This window comes from Hibiscus syriacus, unplaced genomic scaffold, assembly GCF_006381635.1.
Source record: "Hibiscus syriacus cultivar Baekdansim isolate YM2019G1 unplaced genomic scaffold, ASM638163v2 tig00002840_pilon, whole genome shotgun sequence".
NCBI classification, from domain to species: domain Eukaryota; kingdom Viridiplantae; phylum Streptophyta; class Magnoliopsida; order Malvales; family Malvaceae; genus Hibiscus; species Hibiscus syriacus.
Window position 1 is genome coordinate 9,367,617 of NW_024061947.1, and position 23,736 is coordinate 9,391,352.

The 23,736-nt window shown below is 33.1% G+C and overlaps 3 protein-coding genes across 5 annotated transcripts; 2 read left to right on the forward strand and 1 right to left on the reverse strand.

Annotated features, from left to right (window-relative positions):
* Window positions 1–752: 752 nt before the first annotated feature.
* Window positions 753–2,771, forward strand: LOC120156964. 3 transcript variants are annotated; one of them, XM_039168237.1, is made up of 7 exons: window positions 753–912; window positions 1,008–1,084; window positions 1,172–1,290; window positions 1,382–1,497; window positions 1,572–1,838; window positions 1,968–2,054; window positions 2,127–2,771. In XM_039168237.1, the coding sequence occupies exons 1-7, from the start codon at window positions 807–809 to the stop codon at window positions 2,240–2,242; spliced, it is 888 nt and encodes a 295-aa protein (XP_039024168.1). In that variant the 5' UTR covers window positions 753–806; the 3' UTR covers window positions 2,243–2,771. The 3 variants fall into 3 exon arrangements, 2 of the variants coding, with proteins under 2 accessions (XP_039024168.1, XP_039024160.1); XR_005519102.1 differs by having other exon boundaries at window positions 760–912; window positions 1,952–2,054; window positions 2,127–2,144; XM_039168229.1 differs by having other exon boundaries at window positions 755–912; window positions 1,572–2,054.
* Window positions 2,772–3,094: 323 nt separating this feature from the next.
* On the forward strand, window positions 3,095–3,763 carry LOC120156991 (receptor-like cytosolic serine/threonine-protein kinase RBK1). Its single transcript, XM_039168260.1, has 2 exons — window positions 3,095–3,272; window positions 3,372–3,763. The coding sequence occupies exons 1-2, from the start codon at window positions 3,099–3,101 to the stop codon at window positions 3,654–3,656; spliced, it is 459 nt and encodes a 152-aa protein (XP_039024191.1). The 5' UTR covers window positions 3,095–3,098; the 3' UTR covers window positions 3,657–3,763.
* Window positions 3,764–4,554: 791 nt separating this feature from the next.
* On the reverse strand, window positions 4,555–5,889 carry LOC120156980. Its single transcript, XM_039168252.1, has 2 exons — window positions 5,460–5,889; window positions 4,555–5,340 (listed from the first exon to the last, which is right to left on the reverse strand). Exons 1-2 carry the CDS (start codon window positions 5,782–5,784, stop codon window positions 4,799–4,801), a joined length of 867 nt encoding a protein of 288 aa, XP_039024183.1. The 5' UTR covers window positions 5,785–5,889; the 3' UTR covers window positions 4,555–4,798.
* Between the last annotated feature and the right edge of the window lie 17,847 nt (window positions 5,890–23,736).

Below are 23,736 nucleotides of genomic sequence, written 5' to 3' on the forward strand. Positions count from 1 at the left end.
ATTATTTCATCCACTCAAAACTCAAACCTTATTTATTATTTTAATTTATTTGTATATTGTTACTTTGGAGTTTAGATTTTAAAATTACTTCATACACTCTCTTGATAATTTTTTTTTGTTAAATTTATTAATTTATGTTTATATTAAGTTCTATATAGTATTAGTAGATTTTATCTATAGTTAAAAAAAATAAGATAAAAATATTAGTGAATTTAATGAATAACAAGGCGAGCAATGAGCATCGACCTTAACGAAATGGTCAATTAATCTTTCATTAACGAAATGGCGTTGTTGTAGTCTGAAAAAGAAAAGAAAGAGGTGAGTATCTAAGACCAATCTTTCTTGGATATATGGGTTAATATTTCAACTACTCTTAAGATACAATTTATAAAATGGTTTAACAAGTAATACAATACACACTTGGTTGGTGAAGTTAGCTACACTTTGTTTATTAGATTCTTAAAGAAAAGGTCAAACGTGATATCATTTGAATTTTAGTTGGAAATATAGATGACTGATTAGATTGATCAATAAGATAGTTTTTTCCCCCATTTATTTATTAGAATATTGATTGTTTCTTTATCAGCTTATTTAGCCACATTGCCAATTTCTAGATATTTTTTTAATTTTTATGAATGAATTATCAGTTCACATGTTCCCCGTTCCTTTCTCTTATCGATGAAATAAGGAAATTTCTTTGAGATTATATAAACTTCTAGTGTTTGCTCGACTCTTTGAATTGGAAGAAAAAAAAAAGAATCAGTCAATAGATAAGAAGGTTTGAAGAACAGTGAATTTGGACGACGATGGAGGTTAAAACGGAAATTACAGCGAACGTAGAGATTGGCGGGCTTGTAAATTCTGCGCTTCCTCGAAATGATTTGGTCTCGATCTATGCATTTCCGGATTCAGGTATTGTTTCAACTGCTTTGATCTATCCAATAATCTGTATAAATGTAGTCATCTTCTTCCACTTTTGTTCTTTCTAATTGATAATAGCTTTCTATACCTTCATCATTTGCTTGGAGCCTGGATGACAAGAGAGTACAGGAAAACTCGCAGGGAATTAGATAGAATGAAAAGGGTATATCCTTTACCATTAATTTTTCCTTTTAATAATGTTTTCTTCAAAGAAATTAATCCATTAATTGTTTTATTGATTGAATTTCAGAATGATCTTAGCTATGCAATTTCACAAACAAGTTCAAGGCAAAAGGTTATAAAGAAGATAGCTAAGCGTTGCGCAGCCATTGCTGTGTTTATAAGAAGAAATCCAGAGGAGAATTCCTGTTAAGTTGACTTATTATTGATGGAAGTTAATCCTGGGGTTCTTTCCTTTGATGTTAAAGCACAAAAAAATCTGTTTGCGTGTGTGTTCTAGGAAGTGGATATCATATGCCGGCTATAGTGTACATCGATTGCTGCAAATTACTGCTCTTCTGGGTGTTGAAAAGGGAAAGATCATCTCCGAAATGCTTCCATTTCACCAAATACAAGGTTTGAACCAAAGGGATATGTCGAATTCGTTTTGATTCCTAGAGTACTGTTCTTATTTCTATTGGTTTTGGTAGGTTTCAGGTTCAATTTGACACCCGAGTTGTATCTCGATAAAAGCAGTACTATATTAAGACACGCAGATCAGGAATCAGGGTCTGAAGAAGCTGAATCTCCTCCTCTTCCGCCCATCTCCGATGTAGCAAGTGATGATAATCATAGTGACAAGGCCGTTCTCTTGAATTCGATATCCATAATCCGAGGAGAACTGTCAGAACCATGCCTTGGTTGGCCTTTACTTCGAAGAAAATCTCCTGCAAACCAGGAGTTTAAGAAACATGAAGGTAGGGATACATCTGTTTTGGAATGGATAATGAGCCTGCCTGATCGAGTTACCTCAGTTGTTGACCAGATTGATTTGCATTCGAATCAAGCTAGCTTCAATGACAATCACAAGATTGAATATGGTGCAGAAGATTCAGTTTCTTCGAACATAAAAGATGCGGAACCAAATCCAAAGCCTGGTTGGCCTCTTCTTCGCATTACAGCTTCCACTACTTCTGATTCTTGTTTATCAGAATCTGAAACTACGAAGATGCCATTTCCAATGGTTGAGAGGGCGATGAACACTGCTATTGAATCACAGGAAGTCGACAATTGTGTGCAAATAGAAAATTCCTTGCCAGCACTAAGAAAGATGCCAAACAACTTGGCTCTACGTTGCAAGCAGTTCACACTCGGAGCTTAAGCAAGCAACTTCTGGTTTCTCTCCAGGTTATCTTTCAACACAAGCTTCTTTTGGAATTAAGCATATACATATAATTTTAAAGGCTTAGATACAAACAGCTTTTGTTCTTATTTTTGAAATGTTTTCTCGGTTTCAATTCTCTTACAGAAAACTTGATCGGAGAGGGAGGATGCAGCAATGTATACAAAAGGTTTCTTTGCAGTGGCAAGCCAGTGGCTGCTAAAATCATAAAATCGTACAAAGAAGCTTGGAGTGACTTCTCCTTAGAAGTGATATTGTTTCTTCATTGAAAAATAAGCCTATAACGCCCCTAATTGGAGTTTGTGTTGAAAATGATTATCACATCTCTGTCTATGACTTCTTTCCAAGAGGGAGTTTAGAGGAAATTCTCCATGGTAATTACATAAATCTCAAGGTTTCTTTACATTTTTCAAAAGATAAAAAAAAATACAATGGAGTTGCAAGTTTTTCTTTGTACTTCTTTATCCAAAACAGGTCAAAGCAGGCAATATGTGTTGCCATGGGAGGTCAAGTATAAAATAGCTATAGCAAATAGCAATTGCTGAGGCTCTAAATTACCTGCATAATGGATGCTCGCCACCTGTTATCCACAGAGACGTAAAATCATCCAACATTCTTCTCTCTGATGATTTTCAGCCACAGGTCCACCCACTCTTTTTGCCTTTGCCAATGATAATATTCGAATGCAACATAATGTTCTGTATGAACTCAACTCATTTTGGGATCCATCACAAGATTTAAGACAAGCTTAATTGACTGACGTAGCAAGCTTATTAACCTCGAATGCTTTTTTCACTTTACCCTTGGCCCTTGCAGTTATCTGATTTCAACCAACATGATTGATAGCAGTGTGGTGGGAACTTTTGGATATATAGCTCCCGAGTATTTCATGGAAGGAAGTAACAAAATTGATGTGTACTCCTTCGGCATTGTGCTTCTAGAATTACTATCGGGAAGGAGACCGGTTAGTTCAAAAGCTGTGAATCAACAAGAGAGCTTGATCCAATGGGTAAGAGTTCCTACTTTGTACTCATTTTTTACTAGTTGAAGATATTAGAAACCTTAGATCCGTTACTAGTTAAATAACAAAATTATGATCTTAACACAGGCCAGTGCATTATTAGAGAGAAGCAATCTCCAAGGATTTGTGGATCCAGCATTAGACGGAGATTTCAACGTTGCTGAAACGCATAGAATGCTTCTCGCAGCCACCCTCTGCCTCAATCAGTTAGATATACATCGTCCAGAAGTGAGCCCGCTAAACACTCATGCAATCTGTGCATCTAAGCCTCCTATTGAACGGAATATCACTCAGATTCTTTCCAAGCTGATTCCAATTTTTTCAGCGGGTGGAGGTCGACAATCCCCCATACTAGGACCAAGCCCTGCTTAATTAGTGAATTCCAGTGACCGAAAGCCCCTATATTTTCAATCATTTCTTATTGCTATCCTTGTTAAGAGATAAATTTCCTGCTTGACTTTATTTTCACTCATTTCTCATCACCATCTTGGTTAAGGGCTAAGTATCCTGGCAATACATTACATTAACTCAGTTCGCTCTGTTTTGTGCTTAAAACAGTTCACTGATTCAAACTTGTTAACCATTCAGATACTAAAAGTATTACAAGGGAACAAGGGAACAAGGAACCAAGGAACCGACAGAGGGCTATGATTTCCATGCCGCTTACATGAAAGAGCCAAATAAACAGGAAAATTATGGACTTCGCAAACTACATAGCTATATTTCAGTTTCATTAAGTGAAGATGATTCAACATCAGAACGCAAAAATCTTACAAGAAGATGCAATTAACTGGTAAAAAATGACGTTTAATGCTCAAGGAATACCTAAGATGAGAATAATGATGTACGTGAAAATAGAGAATCAAATGTCAAACAAGAAATGCAGAATATCTCGTTTCTATTAGTAAATCCCCATACTGTAAATGTTAGAGTTGGCTGACAAAAAAGGTATACAACTTGGGCGTCGGAGCCTCAATCCCACCAAGGAAATGAGTCTCTGAGACTACAATTCGATGAACGGTAAAAAGAATAAGACCACTCTTTCGTAAGGAAACAAAAAAATAACTTTTCCTCAACAAAGTGAAACCAATGAATAAAATCTCAGCCTCAAGAAGATAATGTGCCCGCAGCCATGAAATTAAACTAGCAGCACAACATGGATTATCGCCATCAAATCTTTTGGCAGCAGGTTTCCCGAACTTTCCAGAAAGAAGCCAATTGTCACCATTATCATCACCATTCATAGCAGATTTTTACTCGAGCAAGTTATTGCAACGCCGCCTAGAATCTTTTGCCTTTTGGCAGATGTTCTAGAATAAAAGGTACCTTGCTCCTACCTTGCAACACATTGCAACAATTTGGAACTGGAGAGGGGCCTTGCTCCTTCCTTCAATAATCATGACCAAGTTTCTTATCAAGCACCAAAGCAACCAAACTAATCAGAACTGATTACAATCCAACCTTCCATTGCTAGAACAAGATAGCTTTTCACCAATCGATGCATCAGAGGGGAATCAAAATGGAACTGTATAAGGCAATGCATAAATCTCAGCCTCAGGAAGATACTGTGACCGAGGCCACGAAATCAAACTAGCCCGACATGGAACACCATTGCCATCAGATCCTTTGACCGCGGGTTTCCCAAGCTGCTTTTTGGGAAGAAGCCAATTGTCACCATCATCATCATCATTCAGCTCAGGTTGAAGAACAGGAGGCAACAAATCCTCAAGCAAGGTTTTATATTGCAATGCAGCCCTAAGAATCTTATCGCCTTTGGCCAGTCTTCTAGAAGAAGAGGGTCTTTGCACCTTCATTGCAACATCAGGCCTCAGTTTCTGTTCAGACACAAGGGCAGCAGAACTTGGAACAGGAGAGGGAACTTGTTCCTTCCTTCCATCATCACGACACAGTTTCTGTTCAGGCACAGGAGGAACAAATCCAATCTGATCTTGATTAGAATCCCCCCTTCCATTGCTAGAGCAAGATGGTTTTTCACCAATCACTGCTTCAGATTGATGAGGATTTCTCAAAGAAAATTTCATCTTTATTTTCTTCCCTGATCATTGAACAATACACAAATAAACATCCCAATATACTTATGTACACATCACTCTAAGAAGCCTAATACAGTAATCATATTTAGCCAATCGAATAACAGTGACGAACACAACTCACCATCAACCTTGCATTCACTATAGGACACCATTTCCCTTTTCCTCTTGTGGCTGCTTTGGCTGCCATCAGATACATAGCAAACTGGTGGCTCGTTTTCTTCAGTAAAGTCACTTTTCTCCAATTGGTCTTCATCATTATAACCATTTTGACAATCATCAAGCTTCTTAAATTTCTTGGAGGGGCACTGAATTTTATCGATTCCCTTCCTATCCTTCTTTTTATCCTTCTCCTCCCTCTTATGTAATTTCTGTTCTGTTTTTGGTAGAACCTTTTCTCTCTCGAGCTTTATTGCACAACACAATATGGAATTTAGATTGGCGCACATTGGAAGACCAAATAACGACAGTTGTTACCATAAAACTGAAGTTTAGGGTCTAATTGCATATTGTGATAGGACTTTATCAAAGATCAATCACACAGTAAGAATTGCAAGGATCTTCAACATATAAATATCCTCAAGGTTTAAAATAGGATAAATTCTTCTAACAAAAATCCCTAAACATAAGGGCTTCATTGACATGTTCGATCTACAACAGATTTTTGTTATCCAAAACTCTAAAGTAAAATAGTTCCATTTATACATTTAAACTACAATAGATTTTCTGTACAGATATTCCTTATTCTAAAAGCCCTAAACACAAAGCGTTTCAGAGAATTTATCTGAACGACTACTATGGTTCTAAGTACAGATCTTTGTTGTTCTTGGTTACAGAGCATAATAAATAGAATACGCTTAACTTTACAAATACATTAACACAAACCATAATCAAGTATCACAATCGCATGCAGTTGAGCATCAAAAGTGAAAATCACAAATACACTTGCTCAACGAACCTTAATCGACTCGACCAATCCCCGATTTAAATGGCCGGTACGAGGGTAAGGGAAACAGCGTGACATTTTTGCCTTTTTCTTTTCGAAAATCCAAAGAACTTTCTCAACAAAACTATGGATCAGTATAGCCAAGATAGTTCAAAGCCAAGAGAACTTATAGATCTATAAGCTCTCTTAAATCTAGAATCCTCAAAAAGAAAACGCGCAATGGAGGCCGCTACAAACTAGGTTTTTTTTCCCTCTGATCTCTTGGTCTTACGAAGCGAGCTTGACCTTATATAGCGTGAGAAAGTTAGGGTTCGACCGACTTTACTACGTCAGCTCTTAGAGGTTTCAAATTAATTACCGATATTACCCTCCCCTCGTTGCCGATTTATAAAAAGGTCCCTTGGCCTTTCCGTAACTTCAATGTCAAGTTGCGTAAACAACTTGTATTCCGTTTTTTTATTCGTTTTTATGTGCGGTTAGAATTTTGAACTTTTCGTAAAAAAATTGCTAACCTCGTTTATTTGTGCATGAGATCTAGGAATTTCGTTTGGTTCGTCGGCGTATAAAACGCCACGTGGACGAAGCTTAATATTTCACCAATAACGGGGGAAATCCTGGATGTTATAGCCTTATAGGAACTGGAGCAGAGAATTGGAGAATAACCAAAATAACTCGTGATCTCCATAAATTTATATTAGATTCACACTTGAAAAATTATATTAAAAATTTTATGTATGCAGAGTTATAAAATTTTAAAAAATTCAAAATTATACAATTAATTGAAATTTTAAAAAATATAAAATTAAATAATTAATAAAAAAAATTTAAAATTTAAAATTTAAAAGAATATGAAAATTTAAAAAAAGACGACCGTACTTTTAAATCCTTCGGTCCATCCGTGGTAGTAGCAGAGCTCTACCCCGAGGCGGCGCCACCATGCTGTGGTTTCCCCGATTTGCGTTGATTAGTATAATAGACCAAAAAAATAAGATGTGATTATATTATCATTGAATATGTTAAACTATCATTGGGCACTTCAAAATTATCTATATGTTCAATTGAAAAAAAAATACCATTTTTTCTAAATACTTAAAATCTCATTATATAGAATAAAATTTTTAAATCGCTAACAATAAAATTAGTTTTTAATTTTTGGTACTCGTGAATGGTTCTCTAACTACCGTGATGGTTCCCTCATAAAACAAAATCCAAAAAAATACTCATAAATGGTCTCAACATGTGAACGTGGTATCAAGTGGAAATCTCTCACGATCATCCACAAACCTGGACCAAACAAGAGTTTCACAATACGATTGTGGTTCAGCAGTTCCACCAAGCGATTGTACAACATTCTCTTATTTGATTCTTATGTCCTATAAATATTTAAAATCGAAATACAATATATATCAGGTTAATATTTTATTTTAATATGTTTCAAGTGTCATAATCTATCACATTTCAATAATTTAGTCTAAAATTCTTAATAACGGCTCACTAAGAAATATTTTTCTCTTAGTTATTTTTTAAAGGGTAAACTATATGTGTGACCATTCAATGATTTTTGGTCATCGATATTTTAATTTGATCAAATAGATAATCCAACTGTTTAAATATTTTAATCAAGCCATCTACCATTAACAGTTAACAGTACAGGTACGTGAAGTGTCACAGACATAACGTCTCAACCTTGTTGTTATGCCGTGCAACACTTGAATGGGATAACTCCCAGACAAGTCAGCTTTTCCCAATATAGATCCTCACCTCAAATTAACTCGTCATTAAGTCAAGCCGCATTGGCTAAGAATAATCCTGGAAGGGAGATCCCGCGGGGCACAACGAATGCTAGGTTGCAACCCCACTCCTCAACCAAGAGCACAATATGGGATCCATTGGCCCCAAATCGTCCTTAGGTATCATCCTAAAGAGACATCGTATCATCCGCTTGGTCTCGATGCCCACACACCTAGGTTCCACATGAACCTAAGAGAATATCGCTTACACCATGGTACCTTCACATGCTAGCTCAGGGAGAAGTGATATTGTAACACCCCCAACCCGTATCCGACCAGGATACGAGTCTGAAGTGTCACATTGACTTTTCAAAAATTTATTCGTATAAAATAGTGAGTAATTTAAAAACTTTTATAACATTTAAATTATTCAAAACATTTACAAAATTATTCAGAGCTTATACAATATATTCTTTTGATTACATGCCAACTAGAACTTTATATACTAAAATACATATTATTCACCTCTCTTCTGATCTGACATTAAGTAAGGAGAACTGACCTGTCTTGTTCCTCTTTACTTTTCTTTTCGCTTTCCAAACCTACGTGTGAAACAATCACACGCTAAGTCGATGACTTAGTGAGGCATATAAAACATATAATATTTCATATAACATAAAACATAAAACATACATAAACATATACCATCATTATCATTAAGAAACACATAACATCATATGGTTCATGTAACACATTTCAAACCACTTACCTTTGATAACTATTTATAAACCCATCGTATACATATCACATTCAGTATGCTTGTTTAATCACTTTATTAGCCCATGTACACTAGTGAGAACTTAAAGTATGTGAGTACATTGAGGTTGTGCACACATATGCTGTCACCACAGCTCGATCAATGTCCCGAAGGACCAGTCCATAGATTCCGAAGAACCTAGGTAATCAGTCCATATGTCCCGAAGAACATAGGTAAACAGTCCATATGTCCCGAAGAACATAGGTAAACCCTCGACCCTTGGCATGCCAACTATACCCCTAGCTCTCATATCACATAACATGGGCATTATCATTTATAACAGTTCAAATTACTTATTCATATTCTTTCTCTTATAAACACATATCTTTTCTTTTCAGTCACGTATCACATGTACGTGTAATCATTGATCTCATAATCACATGTTCCTTCTCTTCTATCACATACCACATGTATGTGTAAACATATATCTAATATCATATGTTGCATGTAATCACATAGATCGTATCATATAGCTTCTTTCACATATACATGTAATCACTTAGTCTATTTTCATGTAATTCTTTTCACTTCTCATATGATTTTATTCATATCTCACATAGCTCATATCACCTTGCATTGTTTCATATAAACATAGATGTCATATCTTGTTCGCATATATTTTCTATATAACTCATATATCTCATAGTTCTTTCACATAGCTCACTATCATATTTTCATATCATATATCTTATAATAGATTTTTATATCATCATTTGTTTCCTTTCTACCTATTCATAATCACATAACATATACAAAGCATATCATTATCTTTAGTCATGCATACATACAATCAATGTAATACAGATAATCACATATAATTATAACAACACATAATCATGTCCATGACTTCATGCATATTACTCTAGGAAATAGACTCATCGCAAGTCTTATTTCCATTAAACACTATATATCACTAGTATGCACTCACCTTGGTCTCACTAGTCAATTCCAATCTCTTATCTTTCCCTTGATCGATCTTACTTGTCAAATGTTCCGGAATTGCTTTACGCGCAGAATCTACATAAATGTACATTTTGAGGCAATCATTAGATACCTACACCTTGTAATTGGATACTAGCAACTTAAACAAACTTATTAAACCAATATTCACATTTTTCCTTTAGGGGGTATCGATTCCCTACTGGGGGTATCGATACCCTCATGACATTATGGAATTCTGTCGTTTGAGAGGGTATCGGTACCCCTTTGAATGGGTATCGATTCCCCCTAACCCATAAATCATTTTTCAGTACAAAAATTACTTCATTTCCTCTCAAACACTTCATATATCATCCTCTTTTTCATTCTTAACTCTAGTACACATACTTAAACCAATCTATATTCATTTGTTTCATCTTAAACCTCAAAATCCTATCTTCCATATGTAATTCAATAATTACATCAATTTTGCAATATGTTTCAAATCCAATTCTATTACTTCATATCTCTTACTTAGATTGATAACAAGTCAAATCCAACTTTCAATTCTTGTTATGAACTCTATTCCCATATTTCATTCAAGAACCTCAAATCTTTAATCTTCTCTATCTCCTTTATCTTTTGATCTTAAGATAACTTAAGCTTTCCTTAAGCTTAGTTATCATCTAATGATCAAAACTCAATCTTAAACTTAACAAATAATTAACTAAGTAGAAGACTCACCTTTGAGCTTGGAGATACGGGAGGAGAGGAAGAAGAAGAAGAAAAGAGAGTTTCTGGAGAAATCTCTCAATCTTATCCTGTATATATCATTATCTTATCTTTCGAAGTCAAATTACCACTTTTCCCTTAAAATCCTTTAATAATTACTAACAACTTTTAGGATTTATTTTCAGATAAATCATTGAACTAATTCATTCTTCTACTTTAATCACCAAATTCTGAAATTTTACAACTAAGTCACTAACCCATAGTTTGGGATGTTACAACTCTCCCCTCCTTATAAGAAAATTCGTCCTCGAATTTTCACTGCACATTTTGATAAGAACATATCTTCTAATGTTCTTATGTTGCTTCCCTGACTTATTCTTTCTTGTCATCATCAGACACTTACTTTTCAATCCTTTAGTTTTCCAACTATCTTTTTCGTTTATACATTCATCTTTTGTTGCTTATCATATAAACAATAACCAGTAATATCAATCCATTGTTGTCTTTTATCTCATTCGATTATGCATTTTTCCTTTGACCTTTCTAAAATTCATATAATGTTACTTATCCTGTAGACAATAACATCAATTCTTATCACTAAAAATCAAAAATCAATCCATTGATTTCTTTCATCATTTTCTAATTAATTCACCACAATCCAAACTTTTACTCATTCTTTCATCCTTTTCTGTATTACGATACATATAACCTCTTCATATAACCTTACATACTTTTCTTACTTCTAATCAAACTTACAATTTGCACTTCCTTATAACCCTTTATCATATTTAATCCTTTAAACACCATCTTTTCATTTCTTTATCCATTTATCCTTTTATTATCAAAATCTTTTTATATACAAATCATATCTTTATCACCTCTTTATAACTTTAATAACCAACTTCACTTATACATAACCTCATTCTTTACTATCTCTTATAATTGTATTTTCCTTCATCAGCTTCTAATCCTTTAACTTAATATACTCCAACTTCCTAACTCTGTTAATCAACATCGATTTTTTGAATCTAAAGCGAAAACCTTCATCTAACCATTCACATACATTCCTTGCAATTGGAATTATTTCAACAATTACCAAATCTCAATACTCATCTCACCCTTTTATAATACTTTTCCCGCTTCAATTTTCATAACTCTAACAGAACTTTTAATCTAATTCACAAAGGTTGTCTTTAACCTTGGTTTATTATCAATTAAATCATTGTTTAATCTTTCAGTACCAAACCATACTAATTGAGTCTGTCTGACTCTCTTTGATGGTACTGAACTCTATGAAGCACCAATTCTCTTAATCATATCCACACTCTTGCTTATACCCAATATTATCCCTTCGTTTCAAACTCATAAGCTCTGGCTTCATATACCTTATACACTTGTCACTGATGCACTTATCCTTGAACTCTTTTACAAATTCTCACTAATTCATTTAATCTTTTAACGTCCTTATGGTGATACTCGTTCACCATATTCCATCTTATCCACATAATAACAAACTTCTCAATTTAATTTCCCCATTATGGAGAAATGAACATCTTCTAGCATTATCTTCATATCATTTATTCAAAGGTCTGTAACTACAGAGCCTTCCTCAAATTCACCCTTGAGCTTGGGTGCTCATAACGCTTTTAACTATTTCGATACATTCATTCTATGAGTTAACGAAGTATACAATTGAAAACACATCGGAATATCATTCAACATCATGAATCATTCTCTAATCTTATACAGACATTCCCTGAGGTTTTCGCTCTTCTCCCTGCCTGGCCAGGGCAGGTGAATGCTATTACCTTCAGGTCTATCGTCTTGTATTTCACTTTAGAAACTCTCATATCATTTCTTCTATCACATATCACGTGTGCTTATAATCATCCAATTCATATCATATAACATGTCATTTGCATATGTTCACATATCATCTATCATACCATATAAACATATATATATCTCATAAATCATTCTCAGTATTCACTTATCTTATATAACATAACAATTTAACTCTATTAACAAGACATCACACTCCTTACCCTATCAGATCAGAAAATTTTTCACTTTGTGTTGGTATGTACACTTTTTAAAACACTTTCGACTTCGTTTTTAGCCTAGAATCGGCTAAACCGTCGCTCTGATACCATTAAATGTAACACCCCAACCCGTATCCGACCAGGATACGAGTCTGAAGTGTCACATTGACTTTTCGAAAATTTATTCGTATAAAATAGTGAGTAATTTAAATTTTTTTATAACACTTAAATTATTCAAAACATTTACAAAATTATTCAGAGCTTATACAATATATTCTTTTGATTACATGCCAACTAGAACTTTATATACTAAAATACATATTATTCACCTCTCTTCTGATCTGACATTCGGTAAGGAGAACTGACCTGTCTTGTTCCTCTTTACTTTTCTTTTCGCTTTCCAAACCTACGTGTGAAACAATCACACGCTAAGTCGATGACTTAGTGAGGCATATAAAACATATAATATTTCATATAACATAAAGCATACATAAACATATACCATCATTATCATTAAGAAACACACATAACATCATATGGTTTATGTAACACATTTCAAACCACTTACCTTTGATAACCATTTATAAACCCATCGTATACATATCACATTCAGTATGCTTGTTTAATCACTTTATTAGCCCATGTACACTAGTGAGAACTTAAGGTATGTGAGTACATTGAGGTTGTGCACACATATGCTGTCACCACAGCTCGATCAATATCCCGAAGGACCAGTCCATAGATTTCGAAGAACCTAGGTAATCAGTCCATATGTCCCGAAGAACATAGGTAAACAGTCCATATGTCCCGAAGAACATAGGTAAACCCTCGACCCTTGGCATGCCAACTATACCCCTAGCTCTCATATCACATAACATGGGCATTATCATTTATAACAGTTCACATTACTTATTCATATTCTTCTCTTATAAACACATATCTTTTCTTTTCAGTCACGTATCACATGTACGTGTAATCATTGATCTCATAATCACATGTTCCTTCTCTTCTATCACATACCACATGTATGTGTAAACATATATCTAATATCATATCACTACAGCAAAACTGATATGTAGCGGCATTTTTAGCGGCGTTTGGAGAAGAAACGCCACAAAAGTTAAACATATAACAGCGTTTCCAATCGTAGCGCCATAAATTGATACTTTAGCGGCGTTTTAGTACAAACGCTGCAATAGAGTTGACATATAGCGGCGTTTTTACAAAAAATGCCGCAATAGGGTGGTAAATTAGCGGCGTTTATACCACAAACGCCACAATAGAGTATAAATTTTGCGGCGATTGAGCCAAAACGCCGCAATAGAGTGGTAAATTCGTGGCGTTTATACCACAAATGCCGCAATATATTACACATATAGTGTCGTTTATTCCTCAAACGCCGCAATAGTGATAATCAATAGTGGTGTTTTTAGACAAACGCCATAATAGTGTTAATCAATAATGGCGTTTTTAGAAAAACGCCGCAATAGTGATAATCAATAGTGGCGTTTTTTAACAAACGCCAGAATAGTGTAATCAATAGTGGCGTTTTTTTATAAACGCCGCAAAATGTTAAATATATAGTCCTCATTTTCTCTTACCCGAACCCTAAAATCATTTAAACTCTTCTTCCCTCAAAGATTCTTCTCTGGTACAACCACAACTCTCAAACGATTTCAAGTGACGTCGTCATTTGTATGTCCCGGCGACCAAATTGGGCCTCTCACCGACGTACTATAACACAATTGCACGGTTTGATCCATATAGAGTTTACAAGGACGAAAAACTTAACGATGCGTCGTCAAACAAAGAAACAACTTTCCTACATCCTTTCCCCACGAATGACCAAAACTAAATTCTACTGAACAATATAGCGAAGACTGTTTATACATAGCTTTAATGTTTCTAAATTGTAATGTATTATGTTGTTAAGCATTTTTATGCATACCTTATGTCTTAATTCAAATGTATGGTTGTTGTTACTTATATAAAGCTACATATATAAGTGAATTTAGTAGATGTAGAGCAGAAATGATTAGTTGTAAAATGAACTAATATTATGTAAATTAAATGTTATTAGCGACGTTTTTGATAGATTTACTTTTGCGGTATTTGTATCCAAAAATGCCGATAAAGAATAATATTTTAGTGGCGTTTTTTGATACAAACGCCGCAATAGAGTTGTTATTAGGTGGCTTTTTTAATCACCTCAATAGAATAGTTCCTTAGTGGCGTTTTCGTAAAAAAATGCAGTAATAAAATAGTTCCTTTGTGGCGTTTTTATTAAAAACGCCGCAATATTCTGATATATAGTGGCATTTGTATAAAAACGCCAGTATTGACATGTACAAACGCGGCGTTTATGTTAAAAGCGCAGCCATTACATGATACAGTAGTGGAGTTTGTATAAACAAACGCCGCAATAGTTAAACAATTTAATACCCATCATTCCAAATCCCTAATTTTCGTACCCATTTACTGAATATCGTTCATAACATTCTCTACCAGCGCAAACTTCTCCACCAGTGCAACCACCACCAGCGCAGCCTCACGTTGTCGTTGACCTTGCGTCCTTGACAACCCTTCTCCAATTTGCGTCCTACCAAAAGTTTCTCCACCAAGGCAGCCTCAGAATCGAAACGGTTAATCAACCTTGAACCATCGATCGACCGAATTAAGGGTTGATTGATTTTTATTTGTTTCAAATTTTATGACAATTGAGTTTTGTAGTTGGAGATTGAATACCTGCATTTGTTCAAAAAAAATTATTCTTGCCCTCGTTCAAAACATATTAGGTTTCTTGTAAATTCAAAAACTTTACAAATGTAAGAAAACAACTGAAAATTACAGAATAATTCTAATATTTCAAGTTCAAAACTTCACAAAAACATGAAGTTACAGAGAATAAAACAGAGATATTAGTAACATCAGCAGTAAAAGTAGTTAATGTTCAGCAAAAGTTGCTACAATTAAACATTGTTACTGTTAGCATGAAAAAACCACAGGAGTATACACAATTTTGAAAGGAAATGTACAGATAAAAATTTGATGACATCACTGAAATCATTAAATAAATAAAATGGTTCTTTAAAAACAAGAGAGAAGATCAAACCTTTGCCTCACTTTAGCATGTTGAACCAGTTTCATTATATGTTGTGAATTGTGTACAAAGAATTCAGCCGTGTGTGGAGGGGGTCTAAATCCCCAATCTGAAACTTGGATAAAAGCTTGGTAAGTGACATGTACCTTAGGAGTATGGAGTAATGTGGTAGATAAGTATAGGACTTAAGTGTTATATTGTATAATTATAGTTTGCACAATGTTATATGTTTTAGTGTCAAGTATTCTATTAAAATTTAGAGTTTATGATTTTAGGGTTTAAGGTTTAAATTTTAGGTTTTAGAATTTAAAGTTTTATATTGTAGTGTTTAGCATTAAAATAGACATATTATATAAATTATTTGTTACACAATATGTATATCAAATACTTTCTCTAAATTAAGACTCGATATGTCACTCAAATACAAAAAAAATCAAATTTATTCAGTAAGAGTCTTTAGAATTTATTTAGCAATCTCAGTTAGAAATTGAGAAATCTTGTTAACTAGAAATCTTGTACGGAAGAAGGAAAAGAGGGGTGGGGTGAGAATCTGGAGCCTAGACAGTGAGAGCCTATATCGTGTTTGTATATGATCTAATTACTTTTCAATCTCAATACTTTTAAAAGCTCTTATTGAATTGTTGAGTGGAATGTAATGTTTGTGTTAATTCAAATCAGTATAAAAGTCTAGTCTCCATAATGGTCCGTTCATATGTTCTATTTTTGTTAACATTTATGTAATTATCTGTTTCTTTTTACCTTTTTAACTTGCGGTTGGGTTGATAAAAGCGTGTGTCTTGATTAGTTATTCATTGGTTTGGTATGCTTCAGTTTGTATTTATACACTTTTGAAGCAACGAAAATAAGGTAGAAGTATTTCTACTTTGTGTAATGTGGTACTATATAAAGCCATTAACTTTTCTAACCTGCTTATAAAAATATTTCTTCCTAATTTATATAGGAGATCTTCTTGTCCAGTTTAAGTGCTTTGTAGCCTGAACTTTGCATTACTGCAGCATATGGGAATATTTTACCCACCAAGTTTTTCAACATTCCACCATTAGGTTAGTCCATGATATTTTTGTTAATGGATTTGGAGTTTAATGTTTCTGCTTGTTTTCCATGTCTATGTTTGTGCTTGTCTAATGTTTATTCTCCAGTCAACAAACACTGCAACTATTTTTTCTTTGAATGTATAGTAGTAATGTTATCTTTATTGATTCAACTTTCCATAAATGCTAGACTTCTAGTTTCTTTCATAAAAGATTGTTTCTAGTTTTGTTGACTTGAACTTGTGAAGCATCTACCACTTAGCAGGGAGGTTTTTCATTGTAGTTGGTGTCTTATCTATGCCAACTATATGTATTGTCAGATATTTGCATTATTAAAAATCTTTTGGTATTAAGAACAATGATATTGTTAAGGATAAAGGATGTGCTATCTTACTTGAGAAGTTGCAACGCATCCTTCTGTCTTCTCAGGAACAGTCAACAAACACCCAAGTCTACTGCCTTTATACCGTCGTGCTGCCCCTGTTCAAAGATCACTTCAGGTTCCTCGCTATAAATTTCATTGTAATTATGAGTGCATATAATATTTGTCATAGAAGTTTATCAATATTTCTCTTGTCATGGAAGTTTATATTTTCTTGATTACATTTGATACCTTGGTAGTACTTAAGACACTTATACAAACCTATGTTCAATGTTAGTTTATGATTTGATCATCAATAGAAGTACGTTAAAGTTTAATTTTTCCTAGAAATGTTGTTTGGGAATTTGCTTTGATTTTAGTAGAGGAGACATTGGGAGATAAAGACAAAACGACTGTAGCATCCATTGAATTCCTCGCAATACCTCTCATCATTTGCAAATTACTTGCTAACTCTTAGGCATTTTCCTTATTATTATGTCAAACAACACAAAATTGTGGAGTCGTAGTTACTTCATCAACTACAAGTTATGCTACTGTAAGGGACAATAATTGGCAGGATGGAGAGGTCGATTATTATGGAAATCTTATGGACATTATTGAGTTAGATTATTATGGAAAACGAAAGGTTGTGTTGTTTCGGTGTGACTGGGTTGATGTAAACAGATGTATAAAAAGAGATAAATTCGGGTTTTCAATGGTGAATTTCTCTCGATTAATTCACACGGGTCAACGTTTGATGGATGAACCATATGTATTTTCCTCTCAAGTGAAACAAGTATTTTATTGTCACGATCCAATGGATGACGGTTGGTATGTTGTGCTTCGAAATACTCCCAGAGACTTGATAGACATCGGGGATGGAAGTAGAGATGACATTGAAACAAGATCAGAGTGTTTACCTCTACTACCACAAAACTTAGATGAAACTATCAGTAATACAACACAATTTCAATGGGTTCGGGAGGACGTTGATGAAGATATTTATGACAACTGACATTACATAAGACTGTTGTACGATTTTATATCTTCATTTATTTATTTATAATGTTATAACCCTTAATATGTTGTCTTTCAATGTATTCATTAATTAAATCGTTTTTTATTACTCATGTTTGTTTATTACAGATATAATGCCGAGGAGAAAAATATCTGATTTGCGGGTTGTTCGAGCTTCTAAAGACCATGTAGAAAGAAATAACGAGGAAACGAATGCACCTGAGTCTTCCGAAGTTCCTGAAACTGTTGAAGAAGTAGAAATTCAAGGTAATCTTCGAAACTTTATTTACTACTTTGTTCATTTTCAAAACTGACATTTAATAATTTCTTATATAGTTGAAAATGCTGGAACGCGCAAGACTCGAGGACGTACCACTTTAAAGGAATTATACCAACTTCCTCCTGGGCATCGTGTCAAAGTTTCAAGAAACGATGCCGGTCAACCTATTGGCCCAGAATCACGTCTTCTAGCAGGTTACTTAGGCATAGTTGGACGTAATGCGAATCTGTTACCGATCAATTATGAGTCATGGCGCAAAATGCCTAATAGTAATAAAAATCAAGCGTTGGATTTTGTTAAGGTAATAATGTCATTATAATAGATACTCTATATAAATTCAATACTAATTTATACTTACGGTGCACACTTATTTGCTGTATAGGAGAAATTTGTTTTAGAGGTCTCTGACGATTATGTGAAGCAAGCGTTAGGGAAGAGATGGAGGGATCACAAGAGCTCCTTAAAGAAGAAATACTTCAAGAATGATCTCAGCCTTGAAGAGAAGTTGCAAACAGTCCCACCAGGAATGCTCAGGTACCAATGGGAAGATGCAGTCAGATTTTGGAGTTCTCAAAAAGGACAGGTATGATGTATTTTTCATAAATACTTGTAACAAAATTTAAATCATCATTATAAGTGGTTGTTTGACATTGTAGGACCGAGAGCATGTTGGTGTTGCTAGTAGGCAACAACAAAAGTTTACGCACACGGCTGGATCGAAGAGCTTTGCTTGTATAGCTCATAAGGAGGTATTATAGATTATTGAAATAGTTTTTTTGTATTCCATGTACATACTAACTCATAGTAATTACATTATGGTACATTGTAGGAAAATACATCCGGTTCTAAAGTTGGTCGAATCCAACTCTTCGACATGACACATACGAAGAAGTATGGCACTCCTATGACTGCTGACGTTGCAGAAATTATGGTACGTTTATTGGGTAGATGTTTTAAATTTACCTGACTTTATTTATATTTGTACCATGACATTTTTTATTTTAATTAATTATTCACTTTATTATTAGGAAAAATTGAGGGAGAAAAGGGCAGAGTATCATGCTACTGCTTCGAGTCAAGGTATTGTTAATGATGATGACATTGAAAACCAAGCTATTAATGACGTTTTGGGTCCTGAAAGATATGGTCGGGTGCGCTGTCAAGGATCATTCGTTACTCCCACCAAATATTTTGGATCCAGTTCATCACAGTACATGTCATCACAGTCTCGATCTTCCCAATTAGAAGTTGGTCGTTTAAAAGAAAAGTTGGCTGAGATGGATCAACAAATGGCTAACTTGAAAGCGGAAAATGAAGCAAGGGAAACAGAGAGAGCAGCAGCGGAAGCAGCTAGAGCAGCAGCGGAAGCAGCTAGAGCAGCAGCGGAAGCAGAGAGAGAAGCAGCGGCAGCACAGAGAGAGGCAGCGACAGAACAGAGAGAAGTAATATATCAGCAGAGATGTAAAGAATTTGAAAAACGACTCAATGATATGATGCTGATGATACAAAAAACGCAACCTCAGAATCCACCATCGTAGCCTCATTTATGTTATGAGCATTATGTTAATGTTACTGAACCGTGTTAACTTAACCTATATTACGTTAATGAAAACTTTTATTTATATTGGATTTGATGTTATTGCTGTTTTGTTTGTTAGATATGGAACAGGTTGAAAAACAGATTTGGGGTATTAAGTATAATTTTTAGAATTGTTAAATTCTGTGTTATTTAGCGGCGTTTGTAACAAAATGTTGCAATATACCATACATTTAGCGGCGTTTTTTATAAAAAAGCCGCAAAATCTCAATACATATTCTGCGGCGTTTTTAGGAAAATGCCGGTAAAAATAAAAATTTACTGCGGCGTTTTTGAAGAAAACGCCGCTAAACATCAACGACTAATGCGGCGTTTGTCTGCCAAATGCCGTTAAATATCAAAACCTATTGCGGCGTTTTAATGATAAACGCCGCTAAATATTAATACCTTTTGCGGCGTTTGTTGAACAATCGCCGCTATATGTTGTAACCTATTGCGGCGTTTTTTTGTTGAAAAACGTCGCAAACTTTAGCGGCGCTATTTTTAGCGGCGTTTTTTTTTACGCCGTATGTGTTTTTAGCGGCGTTTAAAAACGCCGCTAGAAATAAAAAAAATGCCGCAATAAGCCACTTTTGCTGTAGTGTATGTTGCATGTAATCACATAGATCGTATCATATAGCTTCTTTCACATATACATGTAATCACTTAGTCTATTTTCATGTAATTCTTTTCACTTCTCATATGATTTTATATTCATATCTCACATAGCTCATATCACCTTGCATTGTTTCATATAAACATAGATGTCATATCTTGTTCGCATATATTTTCTATATAACTCATATATCTCATAGTTCTTTCACATAGCTCACTATCATATTTTCATATCATATATCTTATAATAGATTTTTATATCATCATTTGTTTCCTTTCTACCTATTCATAATCACATAACATATACAAAGCATATAATTATCTTTAGTCATGCATACATACAATCAATGTAATACAGATAATCACATAACATATACAAAGCATATAATTATCTTTAGTCATGCATACATACAATCAATGTAATACAGATAATCACATATAATTATAACAACACATAATCATGTCCATGACTTCATGCATATTACTCTAGGAAATAGACTCATCGCAAATCTTATTTTCATTAAACACTACATATCACTAGTATGCACTCACCTTGGTCTCACTAGTCAATTCCAATCTCTTATCTTTCCCTTGATCGATCTTACTTGTCAAATGTTCCGGAATTGCTTTACGCGCAGAATCTACATAAATGTACATTTTGAGGCAATCATTAGATACCTACACATTGTAATTGGATACTAGCAACTTAAACAAACTTATTAAACCAATATTCACATTTTTCCTTTAGGGGGTATCGATTCCCTACTGGGGGTATCGATACCCTCATGACATTCTGGAATTCTGTCGTTTGAGAGGGTATCGGTACCCCTTTGAATGGGTATCGATTCCTCCTAACCCATAAATCATTTTTCAGCACGAAAATTACTTCATTTCCTCTCAAACACTTCATATACCATCCCCTTTTTCATTCTTAACTCTAGTACACATACTTAAACCAATCTATATTCATTTATTTCATCTTAAACCTCAAAATCCTATCTTCCATATGTAATTCAATAATTACATCAATTTTGCAATATGTTTCAAATCCAATTCTATTACTTCATATCTCTTACTTAGATTGATAACAAGTCAAATCCAACTTTCAATTCTTGTTATGAACTCTATTCCCATATTTCATTCAAGAACCTCAAATCTTTAATCTTCTCTATCTCCTTTATCTTTTGATCTTAAGATAACTTAAGCTTTCCTTAAGCTTAGTTATCATCTAATGATCAAAACCCAATCTTAAACTTAACAAATAATTAACTAAGTAGAAGACTCACCTTTGAGCTTGGAGATACGGGAGGAGAGGAAGAAGAAGAAGAAAAGAGAGTTTCTGGAGAAATCTCTCAATCTTATCCCATATATATCATTATCTTATATTTCCAAGTCAAATTACCACTTTGCCCTTAAAATCCTTTAATAATTACTAACAATTTTTAGGATTTATTTTCAGATAAATCATTGAACTAATTCATTCTTCTACTTTAATCACCAAATTCTGAAACTTTACAATTAAGTCACTAACCCATAGTTTGGGATGTTACAGATATGGTGTTACTTATATATTCTTTCAATTTGGTCCTCGTATAAATTAAAATAGTAACACATATAATCATTCAATTAGATAATCATTCAATTAGATGATTAAATTTATTTAAATTTATTTTTAATTTAAAGATTTACTTTCCTCCAAAACAATCAATTAGATGATTAAATTCATTTTAATTTATTTTTAATTTAAAGATTTACTTACCTCTAATTTATTTTTAATTTAAAGATTTACTTACCTCTAAAACTTATAAGGGGAAGCTAAGATTTGAACCCAAGACACTTGGGAGTAATGGAAAGAACCAAACCATTGAACTAAGGCATTCATTTGAATATCTTTGTACAACAAATGACATATATCTTTTAGCTTAGTAATTTTTCTTTAGACAACAAATAATATAATTAATAAATAAAAATTAAGAATATTTTTACATTAAAAAAAATATGAATATATAAAATATATTAAAATTATATGAATATAATATTAATATATATTTTAAAAAATATATTAACTTAAAATATTTTATTATTATACGAATATAATACAAATACATATTTTTTAAAATATATTAACTTAAAAAAACAAATTATAAAAATATATTTTTAATACAAATATATATTTAAATATATTAAATTACAAATACAAATTATATAAAATATATTTTTAATACGAATATATATTTTTTAAATATATTGACTTAAAATATTTTATTATTATACTAATATAATATGAATATATATATTTGAAAATATATTAACATAAAAATACAAATTATATAAAATATATTAACTTAAAAATTTTATTATTATAAGAAAATAATACAAATATATTTTTTAAATATATTATTTAAAAATACAAATGATATAAAATATATTTTTAATACAAATATAATACAAATTTTTTAAAATATATTAATTTAAATATTTTATTATTATTTTAATATGTTTTATATATTCGTATTTTTTGTTAATGTAAAAAATATTCTTAATTTTTATTTATTAATTATATTATTTATTGTATAAAGACACTAAACGGATGTCTTAACCTAATTGTTTAATTCTTTTTATTCTATCGAGGTGATATGTGTCATCCTCAACCTCTTGTTAGAGGAAAATAAATCTTTAAATTAAAATAAATTTAGTCATTCAAACGAAAAATGACACATGTCATTATTTTAATTTATTAAAATAAAACACATTTAAAAGAATATATAAATAACATGAAATAATTATGTAATTATACAAAAATATCTATTTTGTTAATTATTAATTACATGTTACTTAATTAAAATATTTAAATAATTAAATTGTCTATTTAATAAAATTAAAATAATGATGGCTAAAATAATTTAAATAGTTGGATGGACACTTTTTTTTTACTTGATGACAATCTGTATTCATTATTACATCCAATTTTATTTTTTAATAAACCAAAAAGAAATAATAATAATAATAATAATTCAAAGCATAGATGGGTCCTGGATCGTGATGCCCCTAGCTGACTGGCAGCTGGGTTTACCACAGATGAGGAGACCCAGACAATTAGTCTCCATCACACGAGCCCATTAATCCAACGGCATAAACATGGCCACATGGCACATAAATATGGAATCGTGCATATTTTATTTTAATTTATTTTGTTATCCTCCCGATTTAAAATT

Coding starts and splice junctions, on each gene's coding strand:
- LOC120156964 (XM_039168229.1), top strand. CDS start 807: ATGGAGGTTAAAACGGAAATTACAGCGAACGTAGAGATTGGCGGGCTT. Junction 913..1,007: donor CTATGCATTTCCGGATTCAG/GTATTGTTTCAA, acceptor ATAGCTTTCTAT/ACCTTCATCATTTGCTTGGA. Junction 1,085..1,171: donor AATTAGATAGAATGAAAAGG/GTATATCCTTTA, acceptor ATTGAATTTCAG/AATGATCTTAGCTATGCAAT.
- LOC120156980 (XM_039168252.1), bottom strand. CDS start 5,784: ATGTGCGCCAATCTAAATTCCATATTGTGTTGTGCAATAAAGCTCGAG. Junction 5,341..5,459: donor TAGTGAATGCAAGGTTGATG/GTGAGTTGTGTT, acceptor TTCAATGATCAG/GGAAGAAAATAAAGATGAAA.
- LOC120156991 (XM_039168260.1), top strand. CDS start 3,099: ATGATTGATAGCAGTGTGGTGGGAACTTTTGGATATATAGCTCCCGAG. Junction 3,273..3,371: donor AAGAGAGCTTGATCCAATGG/GTAAGAGTTCCT, acceptor ATCTTAACACAG/GCCAGTGCATTATTAGAGAG.